The sequence below is a fragment of the Camelina sativa genome, chromosome 10, assembly GCF_030686135.1.
Source record: "Camelina sativa cultivar CO46 ecotype springtype chromosome 10, ASM3068613v1".
NCBI classification, from domain to species: Eukaryota; Viridiplantae; Streptophyta; class Magnoliopsida; order Brassicales; family Brassicaceae; genus Camelina; species Camelina sativa.
This window is the reverse complement of record NC_141889.1, coordinates 5,363,609-5,381,254: the sequence shown is the minus strand read 5'-3', so window position 1 is coordinate 5,381,254 and position 17,646 is coordinate 5,363,609. Positions and strand designations below refer to the sequence as shown.

The 17,646-nt window shown below is 37.7% G+C and overlaps 5 protein-coding genes across 9 annotated transcripts; 3 read left to right on the top strand and 2 right to left on the bottom strand.

Moving 5' to 3' along the window:
- Positions 1-663: 663 nt before the first annotated feature.
- On the bottom strand, positions 664-3,630 carry LOC104717336 (ABC transporter B family member 23, mitochondrial). 2 transcript variants are annotated; one of them, XM_087470530.1, is made up of 3 exons: positions 2,563-3,501; positions 1,742-2,470; positions 664-1,318 (listed from the first exon to the last, which is right to left on the bottom strand). In XM_087470530.1, exons 2-3 carry the CDS (start codon positions 2,444-2,446, stop codon positions 842-844), a joined length of 1,182 nt encoding a protein of 393 aa, XP_087326656.1. In that variant the 5' UTR covers positions 2,447-2,470; positions 2,563-3,501; the 3' UTR covers positions 664-841. The 2 variants fall into 2 exon arrangements, with proteins under 2 accessions (XP_087326656.1, XP_010433193.2); XM_010434891.3 differs by having other exon boundaries at positions 1,742-3,630.
- A 1,106-nt stretch (positions 3,631-4,736) lies between these two features.
- Positions 4,737-10,301, top strand: LOC104717333 (auxin-responsive protein IAA11). Of its 3 annotated transcripts, XR_015568809.1 has the most exons (6): positions 4,798-5,238; positions 5,709-5,980; positions 6,089-6,221; positions 6,314-6,375; positions 6,476-6,574; positions 6,919-10,301. XR_015568809.1 is itself a non-coding variant. In XM_087469677.1 (5 exons), the coding sequence occupies exons 2-5, from the start codon at positions 5,848-5,850 to the stop codon at positions 6,490-6,492; spliced, it is 345 nt and encodes a 114-aa protein (XP_087325803.1). In that variant the 5' UTR covers positions 4,737-5,238; positions 5,709-5,847; the 3' UTR covers positions 6,493-10,301. The 3 variants fall into 3 exon arrangements, 2 of the variants coding, with proteins under 2 accessions (XP_087325803.1, XP_087325802.1); XM_087469677.1 differs by having other exon boundaries at positions 4,737-5,238; positions 6,476-10,301; XM_087469676.1 differs by lacking the exons at positions 6,089-6,221; positions 6,314-6,375; positions 6,476-6,574; positions 6,919-10,301 and having other exon boundaries at positions 4,737-5,238; positions 5,709-5,905.
- LOC104722013 (MDIS1-interacting receptor like kinase 1) lies at positions 6,721-10,032 on the bottom strand. Its single transcript, XM_010440114.3, has 2 exons — positions 7,407-10,032; positions 6,721-7,314 (listed from the first exon to the last, which is right to left on the bottom strand). Exons 1-2 carry the CDS (start codon positions 10,030-10,032, stop codon positions 6,899-6,901), a joined length of 3,042 nt encoding a protein of 1,013 aa, XP_010438416.2. The 3' UTR covers positions 6,721-6,898.
- A 2,546-nt stretch (positions 10,302-12,847) lies between the features above and the next one.
- Positions 12,848-14,087, top strand: LOC104717332 (photosystem II reaction center PSB28 protein, chloroplastic). The gene is made up of 2 exons (XM_010434887.3): positions 12,848-13,060; positions 13,461-14,087. Exons 1-2 carry the CDS (start codon positions 12,991-12,993, stop codon positions 13,937-13,939), a joined length of 549 nt encoding a protein of 182 aa, XP_010433189.2. The 5' UTR covers positions 12,848-12,990; the 3' UTR covers positions 13,940-14,087.
- Positions 14,088-14,180: 93 nt separating this feature from the next.
- LOC104717331 (cysteine-rich receptor-like protein kinase 46) lies at positions 14,181-17,028 on the top strand. 2 transcript variants are annotated; one of them, XM_087469674.1, is made up of 8 exons: positions 14,181-14,718; positions 14,917-15,232; positions 15,326-15,451; positions 15,547-15,677; positions 15,773-15,983; positions 16,068-16,314; positions 16,412-16,562; positions 16,664-17,028. In XM_087469674.1, the coding sequence occupies exons 1-8, from the start codon at positions 14,296-14,298 to the stop codon at positions 16,889-16,891; spliced, it is 1,833 nt and encodes a 610-aa protein (XP_087325800.1). In that variant the 5' UTR covers positions 14,181-14,295; the 3' UTR covers positions 16,892-17,028. The 2 variants fall into 2 exon arrangements, with proteins under 2 accessions (XP_087325800.1, XP_087325801.1); XM_087469675.1 differs by lacking the exons at positions 14,181-14,718; positions 14,917-15,232 and having other exon boundaries at positions 15,542-15,677.
- The last annotated feature ends 618 nt before the right edge of the window (positions 17,029-17,646 follow it).

Genomic DNA, 17,646 nt, shown 5'->3' with positions numbered 1-17,646 from the left:
TCGGATATCTTGTTTAAGATTCTCGTTGGTTTGTGTTGATTTACTTATCAGCCTAATGTAATTTACTAATTGTAGAGAATCTATGTTCCGCTTGATAATCAAAGTGAGACAAAGTAATGAAATTTAGTTAACGAATTATTGTAGATTTATGATTAGAAAGCACAATAATTAATACAAATCAGGTTTTACATTATCATGTACATAGATTCGTTGGTTAAGAACAATTTCTAGATAGTTTGATAAACTATTAAAATACGATAATTGATATTATTATTCATAAATTTAAATTTATGTACGTAATGTGTATAAGTAAATTTATCTATAGAATTTACAATTTATTGTCAATAATGTTTTCTAAATATTACAAGTTCAATTCTAAAATTACAAAACTTACAAAATCTGAAAGTATAATCTTATTTTACTAAAATTATCTCTATTCAAAAGTTTTATAAATTAAAATAATTTAAAATATATATAAATTAATAATTATTAAATTAATATCATTATAAATGTTATGCATATCTGTTTATTAATATCATTATAAAAGTTTAATAGAAGTCTCTCTGTGGGGGAATTAAGGTGAGTGAAGAGAGAGTAAAGAGTATTGAAGCTTAAACCAAAAATAAAATAAATACTAAAAAAGAGGAATGAAGCGGGAACGAAAAAAAAAAACCAAATCGCCTTCTTGACTTTATCGCCGTCCCAAGTGAAATTACAAAATTACAAACAATTTTTTCCCTTTGTTTTGTCAACAACCCTACTAATTATATCTGCACATATGATGACTAACAAAATAATGTAAGGTCAACAACACTTATAGCTCTTTTAAGTAAGATTCAATTCAACCCTCTGGTTTACTATTTTGTTGTCTCCACAATTCGGTGTATCTTCCTGATTTCACCAACAACGCTTCATGTGTCCCTTTCTCCACCACTTTCCCTTTCTCAATTACAATTATCTCATCACATTGCATTGCAGTAGTCAGTCTATGTGCAATGAATACGCAAGTCCTGTTACTCGCTAGCGACCTGAGTGTTTTTATTATCTCTGCTTCGGTGTTACTGTCGAGTGCGCTTGTCGCTTCGTCACACAACAGAATCGCAGGTGATTTTAAAAAGGCACGAGCGAGTGCTACTCTTTGTTTCTCCCCACCACTCAGCATTAGCCCTCTTTCTCCCACTGTGGTCGAATATTTATCGGGGAATCTCATGATCGTATCGTGGATCGCAGCTCGTCGAGCTGCATCGTACACCTCTTCCTCTGTTGCTGAAAGGTTTCCGTAGTGGATGTTGTGATATATTGTGCAATTGAAAAGCACCTGCCAATAATGTCAGTAGTGAATTAAGGCTATGATTATACCTTAACCTATCTTAGTGTAACTATGAAATCAACATGGTATATTCAAATGAAGATGTATAATATTAGTTATGATTAAGCACTTCTAATATTATTATTACCAATCAAAAACCTTAAGTTGTGAGACTATATAAAATATGCTAGCATACTTGCATTAAAATGAAGATAATTAATTAGTTATGGTTAAGACTTAAGAACTTCTTAATGAGAAGCATTAGGGGAGTGTAAAATATCATGATTAGATAACAAAGGAGTTTATAACTTTCCTATAATAGATTTACCAATCAAACATTAGTTGTCACAGTATATAAATATATGCTAGCATACTTGCATTAACTGTTGTGTTAGATAACGATTATGGAGTTATTGTGAAATGGCTACTTACGGTATCTTGAGGGACAACTCCAATGGAGCTTCGAAGACTTTCTAATCTCACTTTCTTTATATCTTGACCATCGATTTTTACATTTCCTGAATCTGTGTCGAAAAATCTGAATATCATCCTAAGAATCGTCGATTTACCGCTTCCGCTACTACCAACAATGGCGACACTTTTCCCTGCCGGTACCTCAAATGAAATCCCATCTAAAATCTTTCTCTCCGGCAGATAACTAAAATGCACATTCTCAAAACTAATGCTTCCACCTTTGAGAACAAGAGAAGGGAGCTTTGTGTCTGTATCTTTATCTCCTATATCAGATCTCTCCTCTAGCAACTGGAACATGGATTTCATGTCCACAAGGCTCTGAACGGTTTCGCGGTAAACACCACCGAGAAAGTAAAGAGGAAGAGACAATTGAAATAGAAGACCATTCACCATCACCAAATCACCAACTGTCATCTGACCATTCATAATCCCTTGAGAACACAACACCATTGATGTTGACAAAGCTGTACTAAATATAAAACTCTGTCCAAAATCTAGAAACGCAAGACTCTTCTGAGTTCGCAATGCAGCGTCTTCGTACCTTCCAAGTAACTCATCGTACTTCGTCGCTTCGTAGACTTCGTTGTTGAAATACTTAACAGTCTCGTAGTTTATAAGAGAATCAATAGCTCTTGAGCTAGCATCATTATCAGCTTTGTTCATAGCTTTTCTAAACTTGGTTCTCCTCTGCGTCACAACCAATGTGAAAACTATGTATGATCCAACAGAGAGACAAGTAATGAACGCGAAAACAGCTCCGAAATTGTATGCTAATATACCTGAGACCATAACTATCTCCAAGATCGTGGGAACAACGTTGAAAACCATAGCTGAGAGGATCGTGTTAATCGCTCTGCTACCACGATCGATGATTCTGTTCAACGCACCAGTCTCACGATTCAGATGGTAACGAAGGTCGAGATCGTGTAAATGCGAGAGCACTTTCCTTGACACGGATCGTATCGTGCGGAGAGATACTTTGGAGAAAACAGCAGTACGAAGCTCGTTGAAAGCTGAAGATCCAGATCGAGCAATGCCATAGCCAATGAGGACTGAAGAAGGAGTAGCAAATGCAGCAAGTAGGTAAGGATTTGAATCGGCGATCGAAGATGAAGACGAAGAGAGCAAATCAATAGCTAGTTTGAAGAGGAAAGGAACTTGAACGTTCAAGAACTTGGCTCCCACGAGACATGCTAAAGCTGCGACGACTCTGAACCGTAGCTCTGAGTCATCTTTCATCCATAGGTAGCTCGAAATCGTGCGGAGGATCTTCTGAGACGACGTCGTGTTGATTTGTTTGTGAGGTTTTGTGGTGGTTGGATCTTGATTTGGAGTTGAAGCTGAAGTGGAGAAGAACGAAACTCGGGAGTTGACCTGAGAAGGAGATGGATCGGAGAGGAACGCATTGATAGCTAATGGTGATCTCCGAGTTGAGTTACGTTTGATGAAACTAGAGAAACTCTGATGTTGACGATGATGATGACGATCGGAGCGAAGACGGGAAGAAAGAGAAGCGCGACAGAGGAGGATCCGAGAACCTCTCATCATCGCTTCTTGTCTCGTATGAATCACATACAGCTTGGTCTTCTTTGTTTCTCTGTACTTGTTCTGTTACCAGAGTTGCTCAAGAAGACAAGAAAGAAGATGGAGATATCAAACTCGGAAAGAACCGGAACCGGTTTATTACTTTTGATTAAGATTATGAAATCAGCTATCTCGGCTTTAATTGAGAGAATCAGATACGTTTTAGTTACGGTGGTGCACACCGCAGCGAATCTCATCGCGGAGGGAGACCCACATGGACAACTAAATTTTCAACTCTCTCAAATTAAATTAAAAAATTGAACGGTTTAATTGAAAAGTAAACGAAAGCAACGGTCGGTTATGTCTTCCCTCCAGACGACAAGGGTTTTTATTCGGACACCACTAAAAATAGACAGCTAAACTCCTTTTTTGGTCTAAAATATTCAATTTTAATTACATGATTAAAGATTAGATTGCCACTATGATTAAATTAAAACTATATAGTAATGATGAAGCTTTAAATCAAGGGTAAGTTATCAGCGACCGTCGGATGTGTAAAAGATGGACCAAAGGACGTGGGCACGAGTCCCCCCCTCTCTGTTCGCGTGGGTTCCACGTAGCCATCTAATGCTAAGTATTTTTTTTTTTAGCCGTCCGATTAAATCCTTTGAAGCTGACATGTGAGCCCCCACTTCTTATTTTCTTTATTTTGGAGCTTGAAGATATATATGTTTTTTTTTTTTTGAGCTTTTTTATTTATTTATGAGATTCTTTTATTTTCCAGCTAACCTTTTAATGGTTTTATTAATCCCACGGATACAACCGTTTTTGATATCATCTTTTTTCTCTGAAATCTATCTATATCAGATTATGGAGTCAATATACCAACTAAAAACATCTGAACATTAACACCATTTTTATAAACTTTGAAATCATGTTTGTCATTGGCACCTAATCATTTTATTGTTCAGAATATAAGTAATTTCTTTTGGTTAGGGAATATAACTTATATAAGTAATTAATATACTAATGTAATTATATTTATTAAAAAATTATTAAGGTATATTATCTATTATGTTAAATAGCTGAATTTATTGGTTATATATATATATATATATATATGACATGATTGCATAACTTCACTATAAACAATTACCAAAAATAAATAAATAAAAACAAAAATGTATCTACCATTTTCAATGGTAAAAGAAGATTCTTTAAACACAATGGAATGGGATTAGTCCACATATAGTTTTGTTTTTTTTTAAAGAAATTGTATAAGTGGATATTGTTAAAAGAAGAAAAACAAAAAGAGATTTCAAGTAAATATATTCACGGAATAAAGTGAGAAATTTATTGTTTCTGCCAAATAATATAACTTTTTTTTTTCTTTTGCATAAAAATTAATATGAAGAAGACTAAAGAAAAAAAGGTTAGGGAAGTGAAAAAGAGACAAAACCCACCCGTCGTGTCTTCTTGTTCATCCTTTGTTTCCCTTTTTATTTTTCCTTCTCACTGTTTCTGCCTTACTTAAAGTCTCAAACTTTGCTTCAAATTCAACCCATCTCTTCTTCCCACTTCCCCTCACAATCAAAATCTCCAACCACTGATTGATTGATTTAATCTCTCTGTTACAGTTTTCTCAGCTTTTCTGAGTTTGGAATTCAAATGGAAGGCGGTTCCGTGAGTGGATCAGCTTCGGCTTTGTCAAACGATGAAAATCTCGTCGTTTCTTGTGAGGATTCTTGTTCTCCTGTAGGGAATGAGCTCGAGCTCGGTCTTACCTTGAGCCTTGGTCGAAAAGGGTATACTAGGGTTGCTTACGCTGATGATTCCTCTTCTTCTTCTTCTTCTTCATCTTCTTCTCTGAGCAGAGCTAGCGTAATTGCTGGGATCAAGCGAACAGCTGATTCCATGGCCGCAACTAGTGGGTGAGTGAGATTCTCTTCCTTTTACTTTCTTTTTTTGGTTATCCTTGAGAATTTTAACCATTCCATTTCTAGAAAATAGCCTTTACAGTTTGATCAATCATATGATTGGACAGAATGTTCTGTTATCTCGAAAAATTCGACCTTTATTTACCTAGATGACTTTGAATGTGTCTTCCTGATCATATAGAGTTTGGTTTGGTCACTGTATGTGGAAATTGAATCTTACTATCATTATCTCTAGATGACAATCTCTTTGTTATGCGATTCTGTACTACTTGCTTTAAGAGGGAAAGTGATTTTTCTTTCTTTCTTTTGGAATGGAGTGGTTCATCCTGTAGAGTGATGCTCTTGCTCTCTGATTTTTGTGTAAACTTGTGTTGATGTGAGCCTGGTTCGTGTGAGATAATTTTACAGGCTATAGAATTGTTTAGTCTTTTTGTGATTTACTCTATGCCTATGAAAATTTGCAGACAAGTTGTGGGATGGCCACCAATAAGGACTTACAGAATGAACAGTATGGTTGTTAACCAAGCCAAGACATTGGTTTCTGAAGATCAGAACTCTTAGATTCGTCAAGAAGTAAACAAGAATAGAACTGATGCAACAAATATGAGAAGTTCCATGTTTGTGAAAGTGACTATGGATGGCATTCCAATTGGAAGAAAAATTGATCTGAATGCTCATAAATGCTATGAATCATTGTCAAACACTCTTGAAGAAATGTTTCTGAAACCCAAAACAGGTGTCCTTTTATAATCTTGTGGCTCTTCTTTTTTTTTTTTTGGATGCTTTTGAGTTTGTTTTTTTTTCCTTAGTCTGAGATTGAAATAGTGATTCTTTCTGTAATCAGGTTTAAGCACACGAGAAACTGATGGTCGCATGGAAACACCGGTCAAGATACTACCGGATGGGTCTTCTGGATTAGTACTAACATATGAAGACAAGGAAGGAGATTGGATGCTTGTTGGTGATGTTCCGTGGGGGTATGTATACTTATAGTCTTATGCTTTCCATGTTTAGTCCTATGTAAACCTCAAAATTCTGGATCCCGAACCTATATGTTACTTGTGTCTAGCATGTTCATTGGCTCCGTGAGGAGGCTTCGGATAATGAAAACATCAGAGGCTACTGGTAAAGGTACATTTACTGATATTATCAAATCCTGGTATCCTTATTGAAACCTTCCTTTGTTTAATTTTGTTATTGTGACCTTTGTTTGTGTATTCCATGATTACAGCTCAAATGATATTATGAAGCAAATAATAATCTACAAGAACCCTTTATGTTTGAAGCAGTAATAAGACAGATCACAGATCAAAGAGAAGACAAAAACATTGTAAGAAGCTTCTTCTTCTTCTCTCCCTTTTACAGTTTTCTTTTGGCTCTGCCATTTTTTTTCTCTCTTTTAGTTAGTTTATATGGTCTCATTGTAAATCACACTTCAAAAGCTATAACAAAACCCCTTGTCTTGCACAAAACCGGTTCAGAGCAATGCACAAAGTTAATATGATCTGTAAAAACAAAAGCAAAGTTATTCTACATGGAAAAAAATGAAATAAGAGCATCAAGATCTCTCTCTCTCTTCTTTCTACATACAAGAACACGAATCGAAGGAATCAGTTTTATCGGCCTTTTTTCTCTTCTTCATTCATCACCAATTCTAAAGAAGGCCATTTACAGGTGAAGTACTAAAAACCGATGTATGTTTCTCGGCCAAGCTACGACTAGTGTTCTCATCGTTACTGTTACTTTTCCTCCTCGGTTTAGCCTCTCCGAGCATCGATATGACATCTCTCATCGAAGGTCTGTCTTTCGGGAGCTTCGTGGTGCATAGAAGAGCGATCTGTAAAACTAAAAGCATCTCTTCTTGAACAAACCTGCAGTTTCCTACATTAGGATCTAATGCTTCTTCTAGTGATATGTTGTCTCTTATCTTCCTCCTCACCCACTCAACTATGTCTACCGATTCCCCAAACTCCGGCTCCAACGGTCTTCTTCCGGTTAAAAGCTCCAATAACACGACCCCGTAGCTGTATATATCTATCTTCTCATCCACCTTCAATGTGTATCCATACTCTGCAACATGATCAACCAACGTAGTAAATAAAATAAACAAAACAGAAGAAGTGAACCGGATTGTAATAACCGGTACGGTATTTAAAGCATACCGGGAGCAATGTAACCGTAAGAACCGGCGACCATTGAAACGGTTTCTTTCTTCCTCGCCATCATCCTGGCGAGGCCAAAATCGGCGATCCTGGCGTCGAGATTCGCGTCGAGCAATATATTGTTGGATTTGATGTCTCGGTGAATCACCGGAGGATGACAATCATGGTGGAGGTAAGCGAGGCCGTGAGCTACACCTAACGCGATGTTGTAACGCGAAACCCAATCAACGAGAAGCCTCCCGGCGGCGTTTTTGCCGTGAATCGCGTCTCCGAGGTTTCCGTTAAGCATGAATTCGTATACGATCATCATGTTTTTGTCGTTGTATAAGAACCCTAGGAGCCTCACGATGTTCCTGTGTCTCAATTTCCCTAAAAGGTTTACTTCGCCTACGAAATCTCCGGTGGTTCCGTCTTCGATATCGGCGGCGGATCTCCATAGCTTCTTAACGGCGAGTACTGTACTCGATCGTGACATCTCTGCTTTGTATACGATCCCTGTAGCTCCCATTCCGATCATGTTCGATTCTTTGATGCAAGCCAAGATATCGGAAGCTGTAAACCCTAGCCTATGAAACGCCATTAGTCTCCACGGCCATTCACCTTTACTCGCCGTCTCGTCGCCGCAGAATCCGTTAGTATACCATCTCTTGTATAGAGTTCTCGTAACGATGGTGAGAATCCCTAGAGCTAGAACCGATGCGATTCCAATTAACCATCCAGCGACGATTCGTTTCCCGTGGAAACTCTTGTGACCTGATCTTGATCCTTGGAATTTGTTACACGGTGGAAGAACGCCGCCGCATAGACCGGTGTTACCTCTCAGATCATCTGGATTTATTGTTCTTAGAAAGCCGTTGATTGGGACTGGACCTGTGAGCTTGTTGTAGGAGACGTTGAGGAGTTCTAAAGCAGGGGATGTTCCGATGCTCTCCGGGAGTACTCCGGTTAAGGAGTTGTTGGAGAGATCAAGCACGGCTAATGCTGACATTGTTGTGATCTGTCTTGGGATCTCACCGGTGAGGTTGTTGTTTCTTAGGTTGAGGCTAACGAGCTTCTCGCATGAAGCAATGCTGGAAGGGATAGTACCTGTGAGAGTGTTTGATGAGAGATCAAGGTTTGAGAGTGAAGGACAATCCTGGAATTGGTCCGGGACTTCGCCGGAGATGAAGTTCTCTGAGACTAAAAACGCCTGTAGGTTGTGAATAGAGAGGATCGTGGAAGGGAGAGACGATCGGATCTGGTTTCTTGAGAAATCAATGAAAGAAAGCGAAGTTGAATCCGATATGTCTCCTGGAATCCCTCCGCTGAGACGGTTACCGGCAAGTTCGAGTCTTTGTAGCTTCTCAAGCTTGCCAAAGCCGATGGGAATTGAACCGTTGAGCAGATTGTTCTGCATTCTGACACGAACTAGCGACTGGCAAGTGGTTAGAGTCGCTGGAATTGAACCAGAGAAGGTGTTGTTGAACAGAATGAGCTTGGTTAGATTGCCTTTGCTGCATAGAGTTGAAGGAATCTCACCCGAGAAGGAGTTTGAAGAAACGTCAAGCCATTGTAGTGGAGAATTCTTCCCGAGATCGCTTGGCAACTCGCCAGATAACGTGTTGTTCCAGAGCTCAAGGACTTGTAACTGCGCAAGGTTGTTGATCGCGGGAGGAATTGAGCCGGTGAGTTTGTTGCGCATCAGGTTCAGTAGCTGCAGGTTCTTCAGCCCTGCTATCTCCATTGGAATCTCGCCGGATAATGCGTTATCGGAGAGATCAAGAACCTTTAGCGTGGTAATGTTACCTATTTCTCTTGGAATCTTCCCGGTGAAGTTGTTTTCGTACAGGAGAAGCGTCTCAAGTGACTTGAGCTTCCCGAGCTCCAACGGAATCTCACCACTTAGCTTTCCAATGGCCAAATCGAGGTACTTGAGGCTGTTAATGTTCCCAAATTCCGGTGGAATCTCACCTTCGAATTCATTGTACCCAAGAATGGCGCTTTCAAGTGAAAGAAGCTCGCCGAGAACGCTTGGTAACTCGCCGGTGAGGTTGTTTCCGGACAATCCGAGAAATCTCAGCTTCTGTAAATTCTTGAATGAACTTGGAAGTGACCCTTGAAAGAAATTTCCCCGGAGATCAAGAACTTCTAAAGAGACTAAGTTCCCAAGATCCTCCGTGAGATTTCCAACGAGATTGTTACCTGAAGCATTGAGGTGAACGAGTCCAACTGATTCATTGCCAAACAGAAAAAGATTCCCTGAGAATGAATTCTGGCTGATGTCTATAGATTTCAAGGGGGGGATCGATTTCGGGAGAAGCGAGTCGAATCCGTTGCATGAGATGTTAAAGGAGACAAGGCTTCTCAGCTGTCTGATCGAATCGGAGATTTTCCCCGTGAGATTCATTCCCGACAGGTCAAGAGTCTCAACATTGCCATGGGAGTTGCACCGAACACCGGTCCAGTTACAGTGATCACCGGATGCTGAAAGCTTCCAATCTTTGAGAAAGTTGAGAGGATCCACAAGAGTTGATTTCACCGAGAGCAAAACGGAGAGCTCATTGTCGATGGAAGCTAAAACAGAGGAAGTAGAACCAATGTAACAGTAGTAAAGGAAGAGAACCATAACCAGCATCTTCATCTTCATCTTCTTCCTCTGTCTCAACAGCTTCGACTGAAACTTGTCTGCTTAGTTCATTACCAAGAACAAGACTCGTGAACATGCAAGGAGGTGGAGGGGGGAAAGAAGAGTAGAATAAGAAGAAACTCCGCAAGTATATATGCTTGCTCTGTCTGTATATATTATGTGAAATATATATAAAATGAATCTTGGTTTTATGTGGATCTAGTGATCAAAAGGTATGTAGGGTTACCATGTTCTAAGAAAATAAAAAATAAAGCAAGATCTTGGAAGTATTTCAGAAATTTCTTAAGACATTGAACATGTGAAGAGAGAATGTGTTTTTTTTTCACAATTACAACTAATCCAAAAATGTGTTCGGTGTTTTAATATAAATTTTAGTCAACTATTGATTTGCTGTACAGTAACTTGTGAATGTGCCATTGATAGCTTAAGCTTAATCTCAATACTAATCTAATGAAGTTTTCTTTATACAATACACTTGGTGTGTGCCATAGAGGTAGCTTATGCTTAACTTCATTCTAATTCAGCTTTTGTAGAATGTCTTTTATCTATTTTCTCGCCTTTTCCTTTTTTCTTTTGGTTCTTTTAATGCTTGCCTTCTAAGGAAAAAAATAGATATATGAAAATAAAATACCATTTGAACTTAGCTCTTAGCATATATTCGATACACATTAATTGATTAATCCGTGATTGGGATATACATTGTTAATTTGATGTAGGATGTAGCCATCGAGGTGAACGTTCGAAGCATCAGAATGGGTGACCTGCACATGTGATGAAGATGAATAGATGATCCTATGCCCTTCTCAACATATTTTAATTTCAGATAGGTCCAAATAATTACATTAATTATTTTAAAATCCAGCAATAATGAAATATGATCCCACGATCGATCTCTCACGTTTCTTCTTTGGCCCTTTTGAATTTGGTAAAGTTTCTTTCTAAGTAAATTAAAAAAAAAAAAAACAAAACAAAACAAAAAACGAATACACCTCATCGCCATTATATATGTAAGTAAAAATATATATTACTTTTATTCAATCATAGTTACCATGATGCGTAACAAAAATATGAATATTATATAGTGTATGCCACTCAGAGAGTGCAGGCTTGTTACTGTTCCTTCGTTTGCATGATTGAGTAGATAAGAATCTTTCCATGTTACAGGTTGTGTAACTATATGATATAATAATACTATCAGTAATCAGTGATAACCGGACATAACAAATAAATATACTAAATACAAAAAAAAGTTGGATTGATGATCAGTACTTATAACTTATGTTATTGAGCAATACTTGAATGTATCAGGAAATTGTCCCTCATTAAAATGCTACTTTCTGATACGTTTCAGATTAATATAACTAAACTTGCTAAATTCATAAACTTTTCTACCTCATGATGTCTAAAAGCATGTATCGACGTACAACACCCAATGCCAATGTGAATGCCAATGCCTTTTAAGGTAAAGAAAAAAAAAAGTAAATGAAGACAGATAATAAAAAGTAAGTTAAAAGAGAGTTTAAAATGTCTTTATAGCATATGTTTATCAGGTCTTAAACTTTTGATAGAAGTAGGAAAGAATCAAAGATAACAAAATTTACGATAGTAAATAAATTATAAATAACCGTGTGTCCGTGACAAATAGAACTAGAAGATAACTCCACCAAAAACTTACTATTTTTTAAGGAAAAATAAAGTAAACTACAAATATACTAGTATCATATTATGTATATCAAGAACGGGTCGAGGGTAAATAAAAGCAAGTCAATTTGAGAAGGATAGGATAAATTAAAAAATAATGAATTGCGTGTGGGATGGCATGTATAGAAATGCACACGCATATTCATGATTCAACAAATCAAATTATTGTTAATACTCCAACAATTACCCACTCCTCCTCTCTTACTGATCTCATGTTTCCATCCTTCTTTCTTATTCGAGACTAAAACAGAAACTGTCACTCCACATGCACTCATGTGGCCCGGTTCTCTTTTTAAAACATAATTATCTTGTCCTTTCTTATATTATTTGTAGTTTTTAGAAGAGAAAACATTCCGATCCCTAGTTAAATTCTTCATTTCCTTATCATTTCCATCTTAATTCTATGATCATCTACCAACTAATTATCGTAACTAGCAAAGTAATACACTTTCTTTCAGTCTTGAATCGTTAGCCCGATTATAATTCTTAGTGAATATAGGAAAAGAAACAAAAAAAAATTGGTGTACACAAATAAACTAATTAATAATAATCAATTATTAAATGAAAAGAACATTGGATGGTTATGTGAGATGTATTGACTATAGAGTATAGATATTACTACTACTTAACAAATTACAATAGGTTGAAAGGCTTAATGGGATGCATGTGGATCAAACACCTTAATGACTTACTTAAATATTAATTAATTTATGTATTAATAGAGAGAGAAACCTAATCCCACACCACACATACATAAAACTCTTTGCAAATGGTGTTTTGTGGGTTATATATTATTAAAACATACTCCACTAATTATAATTAAAGAAGTAAGTATGTATGCTGACGATTCGTCACATGGCCGTGGCCCATGGGGATGGGATTCGCTATGGCATCACAGACTTGCAGACTTGAGAGAGTCCAGCCTTTACTTTACGATCTGCACGCATGTGCCACGTGTGTCTTATGCATCGTTAAAACCTCTGCGAGAGCTAGAGACTCTTCGTCCGCCTCAAATCCCGAAACGGGCTTATTACACGAACATCTGGGCCCAAATTAAAAGCCCATTAGTTGAGACGATGACGGTATCCAATCAAAGGAACGGCCTTGGTAGTGACACGTCACGACTCTCCCGCCACCACACCACATCAGACTCGGAGAGCCATTTGCTTCATCTTCTTCCTCCTCCTCTACTACTCTCTTCTGTGTCCTCTCTCTCTCTCTCTAATCTCCTCTGCGCCCACACAGACATCAACAGTAATGGCTTGTGTTCGGTCTATTGGGTCTTTAACTTCTCTCACTCATTCTCCACGAGATGTTACTCGCTCAGGTACGCCAAACCCATAAAATTTTAATCTTTGAAATCTGTAGTTGAATCTTTGTGTTGCATGTAGTTTGATTATGGTTTTATCTACGAAAATTTCGAAACTTTACAATGCTGGTTCCGAAACTGTAACGAGTGATGATAATCTAAATGCCTAAATCGATTCATGGGAAACGAATCGGTCTAAATCGAGTTTCTTCGTGAGCTCCGATTCGAGGAACAAGTGGTTTTAGGTTGTAATTTGCTGTAATCTAATCATGAGAAAAAGTGTGCTCTGAGTAATTTGGGATTAGGGTTCATGTTTTATTGAGTTGTGGTCCTTGTGGATAAAGATTGGATTTTTACCTAAATTAGCTTGTAGTGTGTACTTAAAAAACACATTTTTGATCTGTTTTTTTTTTGGCAGGCATTGTTTTATCTTCATGCTCTGTTCTACCAATCAAAGGCTCATCGTTCACTGGCTCGCCTGTGTCTCTCCCACGGGTACAACCCTCATCTCGAACAGCGCTAAGACCGTGGAAACCTGTCCCAATCACGATGATGGTAAAGCCGGCTCTCCAATTCATCCAAGGGACAGATGAGATGACGATCCCTGATGTTAAGCTCACTCGATCAAGAGACGGAAGTAACGGTATGGCACTCTTCTCATTCGACCAGCCATCAGTCTTTGACTCAAGCGGTGAAGTCGGGGAGATAACGGGATTGTACATGATTGATGAGGAAGGTGTGATTCAGTCTACGGATGTGAACGCGAGATTCGTGAACGGGAAACCTGAAGGGATTGTGGCGAAGCACATAATGCGAACACCGAAAGAATGGGATAGGTTCATGAGGTTTATGGAGCGGTACTCTGACCAGAATGGCTTGCAGTTCGTTAAGAAGTAATGAGGTGGGAGACTTTTCCAATGAGCATATATAATTGTGTATGTTACATTAAATTTATAATCTTTTACTCTCCCTAGTTTTGATCTTTACTTGAGTTTCTTCAACTCACAGTGGTATATGCATTATATATAGTTCGTTATCATTTCAATCTAGTCTCGTACGTAAGCCATGTTTGTGTTTTGTGTGTGTGTGTGTTCTGTCCAATTAGACCAAAACCGTGTAAATTTTTATAAATAGAAGCTAAACCGAACTTGAGAGCATATCCGGTTTAATTTGGTTACTATATATAGCCAAGAGTCGTTAGGAGTAAGTTATATTATGGAGAGAGACAGATCAAAGCATCGTTTCCTCTGATCATGGCATTGACGTTCATCTCTTCCTTGGTCGTTCTCATGCCGTTAGCGTTACTAAATCCGTCAATGTCCGTGACAATCTCTAGAATCGATGTCCTAGGCTGGGTTTGCAACAATGGCACCGTCTCCGACGTCGAGGCTTACCAGAGATCTTATCAGCTCAATCTTGACGCCATCAGAGATGATATGAGGCATCTCAAATTCGGGATCCATCAACATGGAGATCCTCCGCAGAGGATGTTCGTTTTGTCGCAGTGTGTTAGCGATCTCTCACCGGACGAATGTAGTCTATGTTGGTCACGTGCCACCAATCTCCTCTCTCAATGTTTTCCAGCCACCGGTGGTTGGTTTCACTTGGACGGTTGTTTCGTTAGGGCTGATAATTACAGCTTTTATCACGAGCCTGTTTCGCATAAGGACACCAAGGTATTATTAGATGGTATGTTATGTTAGAAATCTCATATCTAATGCAAACCTATACATATGTGACGTGATTAATTAGTTTTGAGTTGCAAACCTATACATATATTGTCTAATACAGAACTAAGACCTATGATTTAGAGATTAGTTTTCTAGGAATATCAAGTACATAATCCTAATATGTCGACCATTTTGGGAATTTAGATATGTGGTAGTGACAAGGAGAAGTCTGATGAATTCAAAGGTTTAGTGAAGGAAGTGACCAAATCCATTGTTGAGACGGCTCCATATAATCAAGGTTTCTCGGTGGCTAAAATGGGCACTCGTGACCTAATGGTTTACGGATTGGGAATATGTTGGCGAACGCTAGACGATGAGTTGTGTAAATTATGCTTAGCAGATGGAGCTTTATCGGTGTCTAGTTGCTTACCTTTCAAAGAAGGCTTTGCCTTGAATGCAGGCTGCTACTTGCGTTACTCTAACTATACTTTCTATAACGAACGTGAATTGCTTTATATGAGTAAGTATTTGTATCTTTACTCTGTGATTTCTTCAAATTGTGAATCAGTAATTTGATGATCTTGACAATAATTCTTGTGTATTTTTCTTGTAGATTTGACCAAAGAAATCATAGTGCACATATTCGTTCTATCTATGGTGGGTGTCTTGGCTATTGCAGCTGGATTTTGGTGTGGAAAATGCATCTATATGCGAGCTAGTCCAAAGAAGAAGCTTAAAGGTAAGTTCCTTGAGTGGTATATTGTGGCAAAGTATGGTTAGCTCACAGGAACTAAGACTAAAAAAAGTTTCATTTGTTTGGACATCTAAGGATAGAGAAGGAGTCAGAGTCTATACGTAATGACTCACACTTGATGAGCTTTGAGTATTCGACTCTTAAAAAAGCAACCAACAACTTCAATGAGAGTTGCAAGCTTGGCGTTGGAGGATATGGTGAAGTCTTCAAGGTTTCTCTCTTCTCTATATATAAGTATTCCTTCTCTACATTTTATACTATGTGAACTAATTAGAAAAGCCTTTTTTATTGTCTTTTTTTTTACAGGGAACTCTGTCTGACGGAAGAGAAATTGCGATCAAACGGCTGCATACAACAGGAAATACGCCACGGGAAGAGATCCATAATGAAATAGATGTAATTAGTAGATGCCAACACAAGAACTTGGTCAGGCTCTTAGGTTGCTGCTTCACTAACATGAATAGTTTCATTGTCTATGAGTTCCTCGCCAATACAAGCCTTGATCACGTCTTATTTAGTAAGATCCCTTTAAAATACTCTTACATCTTCTTTACTTGTCTGCAAAGTTGCTAAACTTTTTTTGCTTGACATGGAAGTAAAGACCCGGAGAAGAAGAAAGAGCTAGACTGGAAGAAGCGGCGGACAATAATCTTAGGAACAGCAGAAGGGTTAGAGTATCTTCACGAAACTTGCAAGATCATTCATAGAGATGTCAAAGCTAGCAACATTTTGTTAGACTTAAAGTACAAACCCAAAATTTCAGACTTTGGATTAGCAAAGTTTTATCCCGAAGGTGGCAAAGACTTCCCTTCTTCCTCTCCTTCTCCTTCTTCAATCGCGGGCACTCTGTAAGTCTTTCCAACGCATGAACTTATGTATAAGAGGCCCTTACAACTATTGGTCTGGTTTATAATCTGAACAGGGAACTTCATGGTTGTTTAACAGAGGATACATGGCTCCTGAGTACATTACCAAGGGAAGACTAAGCAATAAAATCGACGCTTATAGCTTTGGAGTCCTTGTTCTCGAAATAACAAGCGGGTTTCGAAACAATAAGTTCCGGTCTGATAACTCCCTTGAAACCTTAGTTACTCAAGTGAGTCACCATCTTCATCACATCAATCTTTAAACTTCTTAGCTACTTCGAGTTACCTTAACGACCCATAATTTTCTATACCCCTTGAATTTCTTGAACAGGTTTGGAAATGTTTTGCTTCAGACAAGATGGAGGAGATGATAGACAAAGATATGGAAGAAGAGACAGAGAAGAGAGAAGTGAAGAGAGTGATGCAGATCGGTTTGTTGTGCACACAAGAGTCTCCACAACTTCGTCCAACGATGTCTAAGGTTATACAAATGGTTAGTTCCACAGATTTTGTATTGCCCACTCCTACTAAACCACCTTTTCTTCATGATTCCATGTAAAATTTATATAAATCCTCACTTTCTTATTGTTAATAACATATATTACAAGGGAAGGAAAAAACTAGAAACAAGAAAAAATATTTTTGTATATAGTTGGTACAATAAGTCAATAACACTATGAAATTATGTTCCTTTTCTTTCTAAGTTATATATATATAGATAAATTAAAAATATATTTTGAAGTTTATCCCATTATTATTCATTTGAACAACTATAAATATATGAGAATGCATAAACGGGGTTGGTGACGATGAGAACTATTGAGAAGTGTATTGTGAACTCAAACCACTAAATGGAGAAGGTTGACCAAAAAATACATTGTATAACGAACAAAGTAGTGGATGTGAATTAAACAACATACCCATCATCAGTGTAAAAGACATTGTTGTATCATGTATGAGTGTGACCCATATGCTGACGAAAGAATGTACTATTAAAACCATATATAATCTTACTGGTTAATGTTATTATTTAAGTAAATTACCATAAACGAGAAAAGAAGAAGAATGCCAATATCTAAAGAAAAGACACGAGAATGTTACAAAAGTGCAAAGTGTTCTAACAAGAAAAATAATTTGTGTGGTGTCCAATGTCCATCATTTATGAATAAATAAATAAACCATAAACGAAAAAAAAAATCTAAAGAAAAACCAAAAGTAGAAAAAGATGCAACTGTGGAAGCATGCATGTGTTATAAGTGTTTATTCCAGTATTCGAATTTTTTTCGAAGTGTATTATATTATGATAAATTCTAC

What these genes read in the sequence shown, in the direction of transcription:
- LOC104717336 (XM_010434891.3), bottom strand. Translation starts at nt 3,331, where the DNA reads ATGATGAGAGGTTCTCGGATCCTCCTCTGTCGCGCTTCTCTTTCTTCC. An exon ending in GAGTTGTCCCTCAAGATACC is followed by an intron (nt 1,319 to 1,741) that starts GTAAGTAGCCAT and finishes CATTATTGGCAG; the next exon opens with GTGCTTTTCAATTGCACAAT.
- LOC104717333 (XM_087469676.1), top strand. Translation starts at nt 4,976, where the DNA reads ATGGAAGGCGGTTCCGTGAGTGGATCAGCTTCGGCTTTGTCAAACGAT. An exon ending in TCCATGGCCGCAACTAGTGG is followed by an intron (nt 5,239 to 5,708) that starts GTGAGTGAGATT and finishes GAAAATTTGCAG; the next exon opens with ACAAGTTGTGGGATGGCCAC.
- LOC104722013 (XM_010440114.3), bottom strand. Translation starts at nt 10,032, where the DNA reads ATGAAGATGAAGATGCTGGTTATGGTTCTCTTCCTTTACTACTGTTAC. An exon ending in TTACGGTTACATTGCTCCCG is followed by an intron (nt 7,315 to 7,406) that starts GTATGCTTTAAA and finishes ATCATGTTGCAG; the next exon opens with AGTATGGATACACATTGAAG.
- LOC104717332 (XM_010434887.3), top strand. Translation starts at nt 12,991, where the DNA reads ATGGCTTGTGTTCGGTCTATTGGGTCTTTAACTTCTCTCACTCATTCT. An exon ending in ACGAGATGTTACTCGCTCAG is followed by an intron (nt 13,061 to 13,460) that starts GTACGCCAAACC and finishes TTTTTTTGGCAG; the next exon opens with GCATTGTTTTATCTTCATGC.
- LOC104717331 (XM_087469674.1), top strand. Translation starts at nt 14,296, where the DNA reads ATGGCATTGACGTTCATCTCTTCCTTGGTCGTTCTCATGCCGTTAGCG. An exon ending in ACGTGAATTGCTTTATATGA is followed by an intron (nt 15,233 to 15,325) that starts GTAAGTATTTGT and finishes TTTTTCTTGTAG; the next exon opens with ATTTGACCAAAGAAATCATA. An exon ending in TTGAAACCTTAGTTACTCAA is followed by an intron (nt 16,563 to 16,663) that starts GTGAGTCACCAT and finishes TTTCTTGAACAG; the next exon opens with GTTTGGAAATGTTTTGCTTC.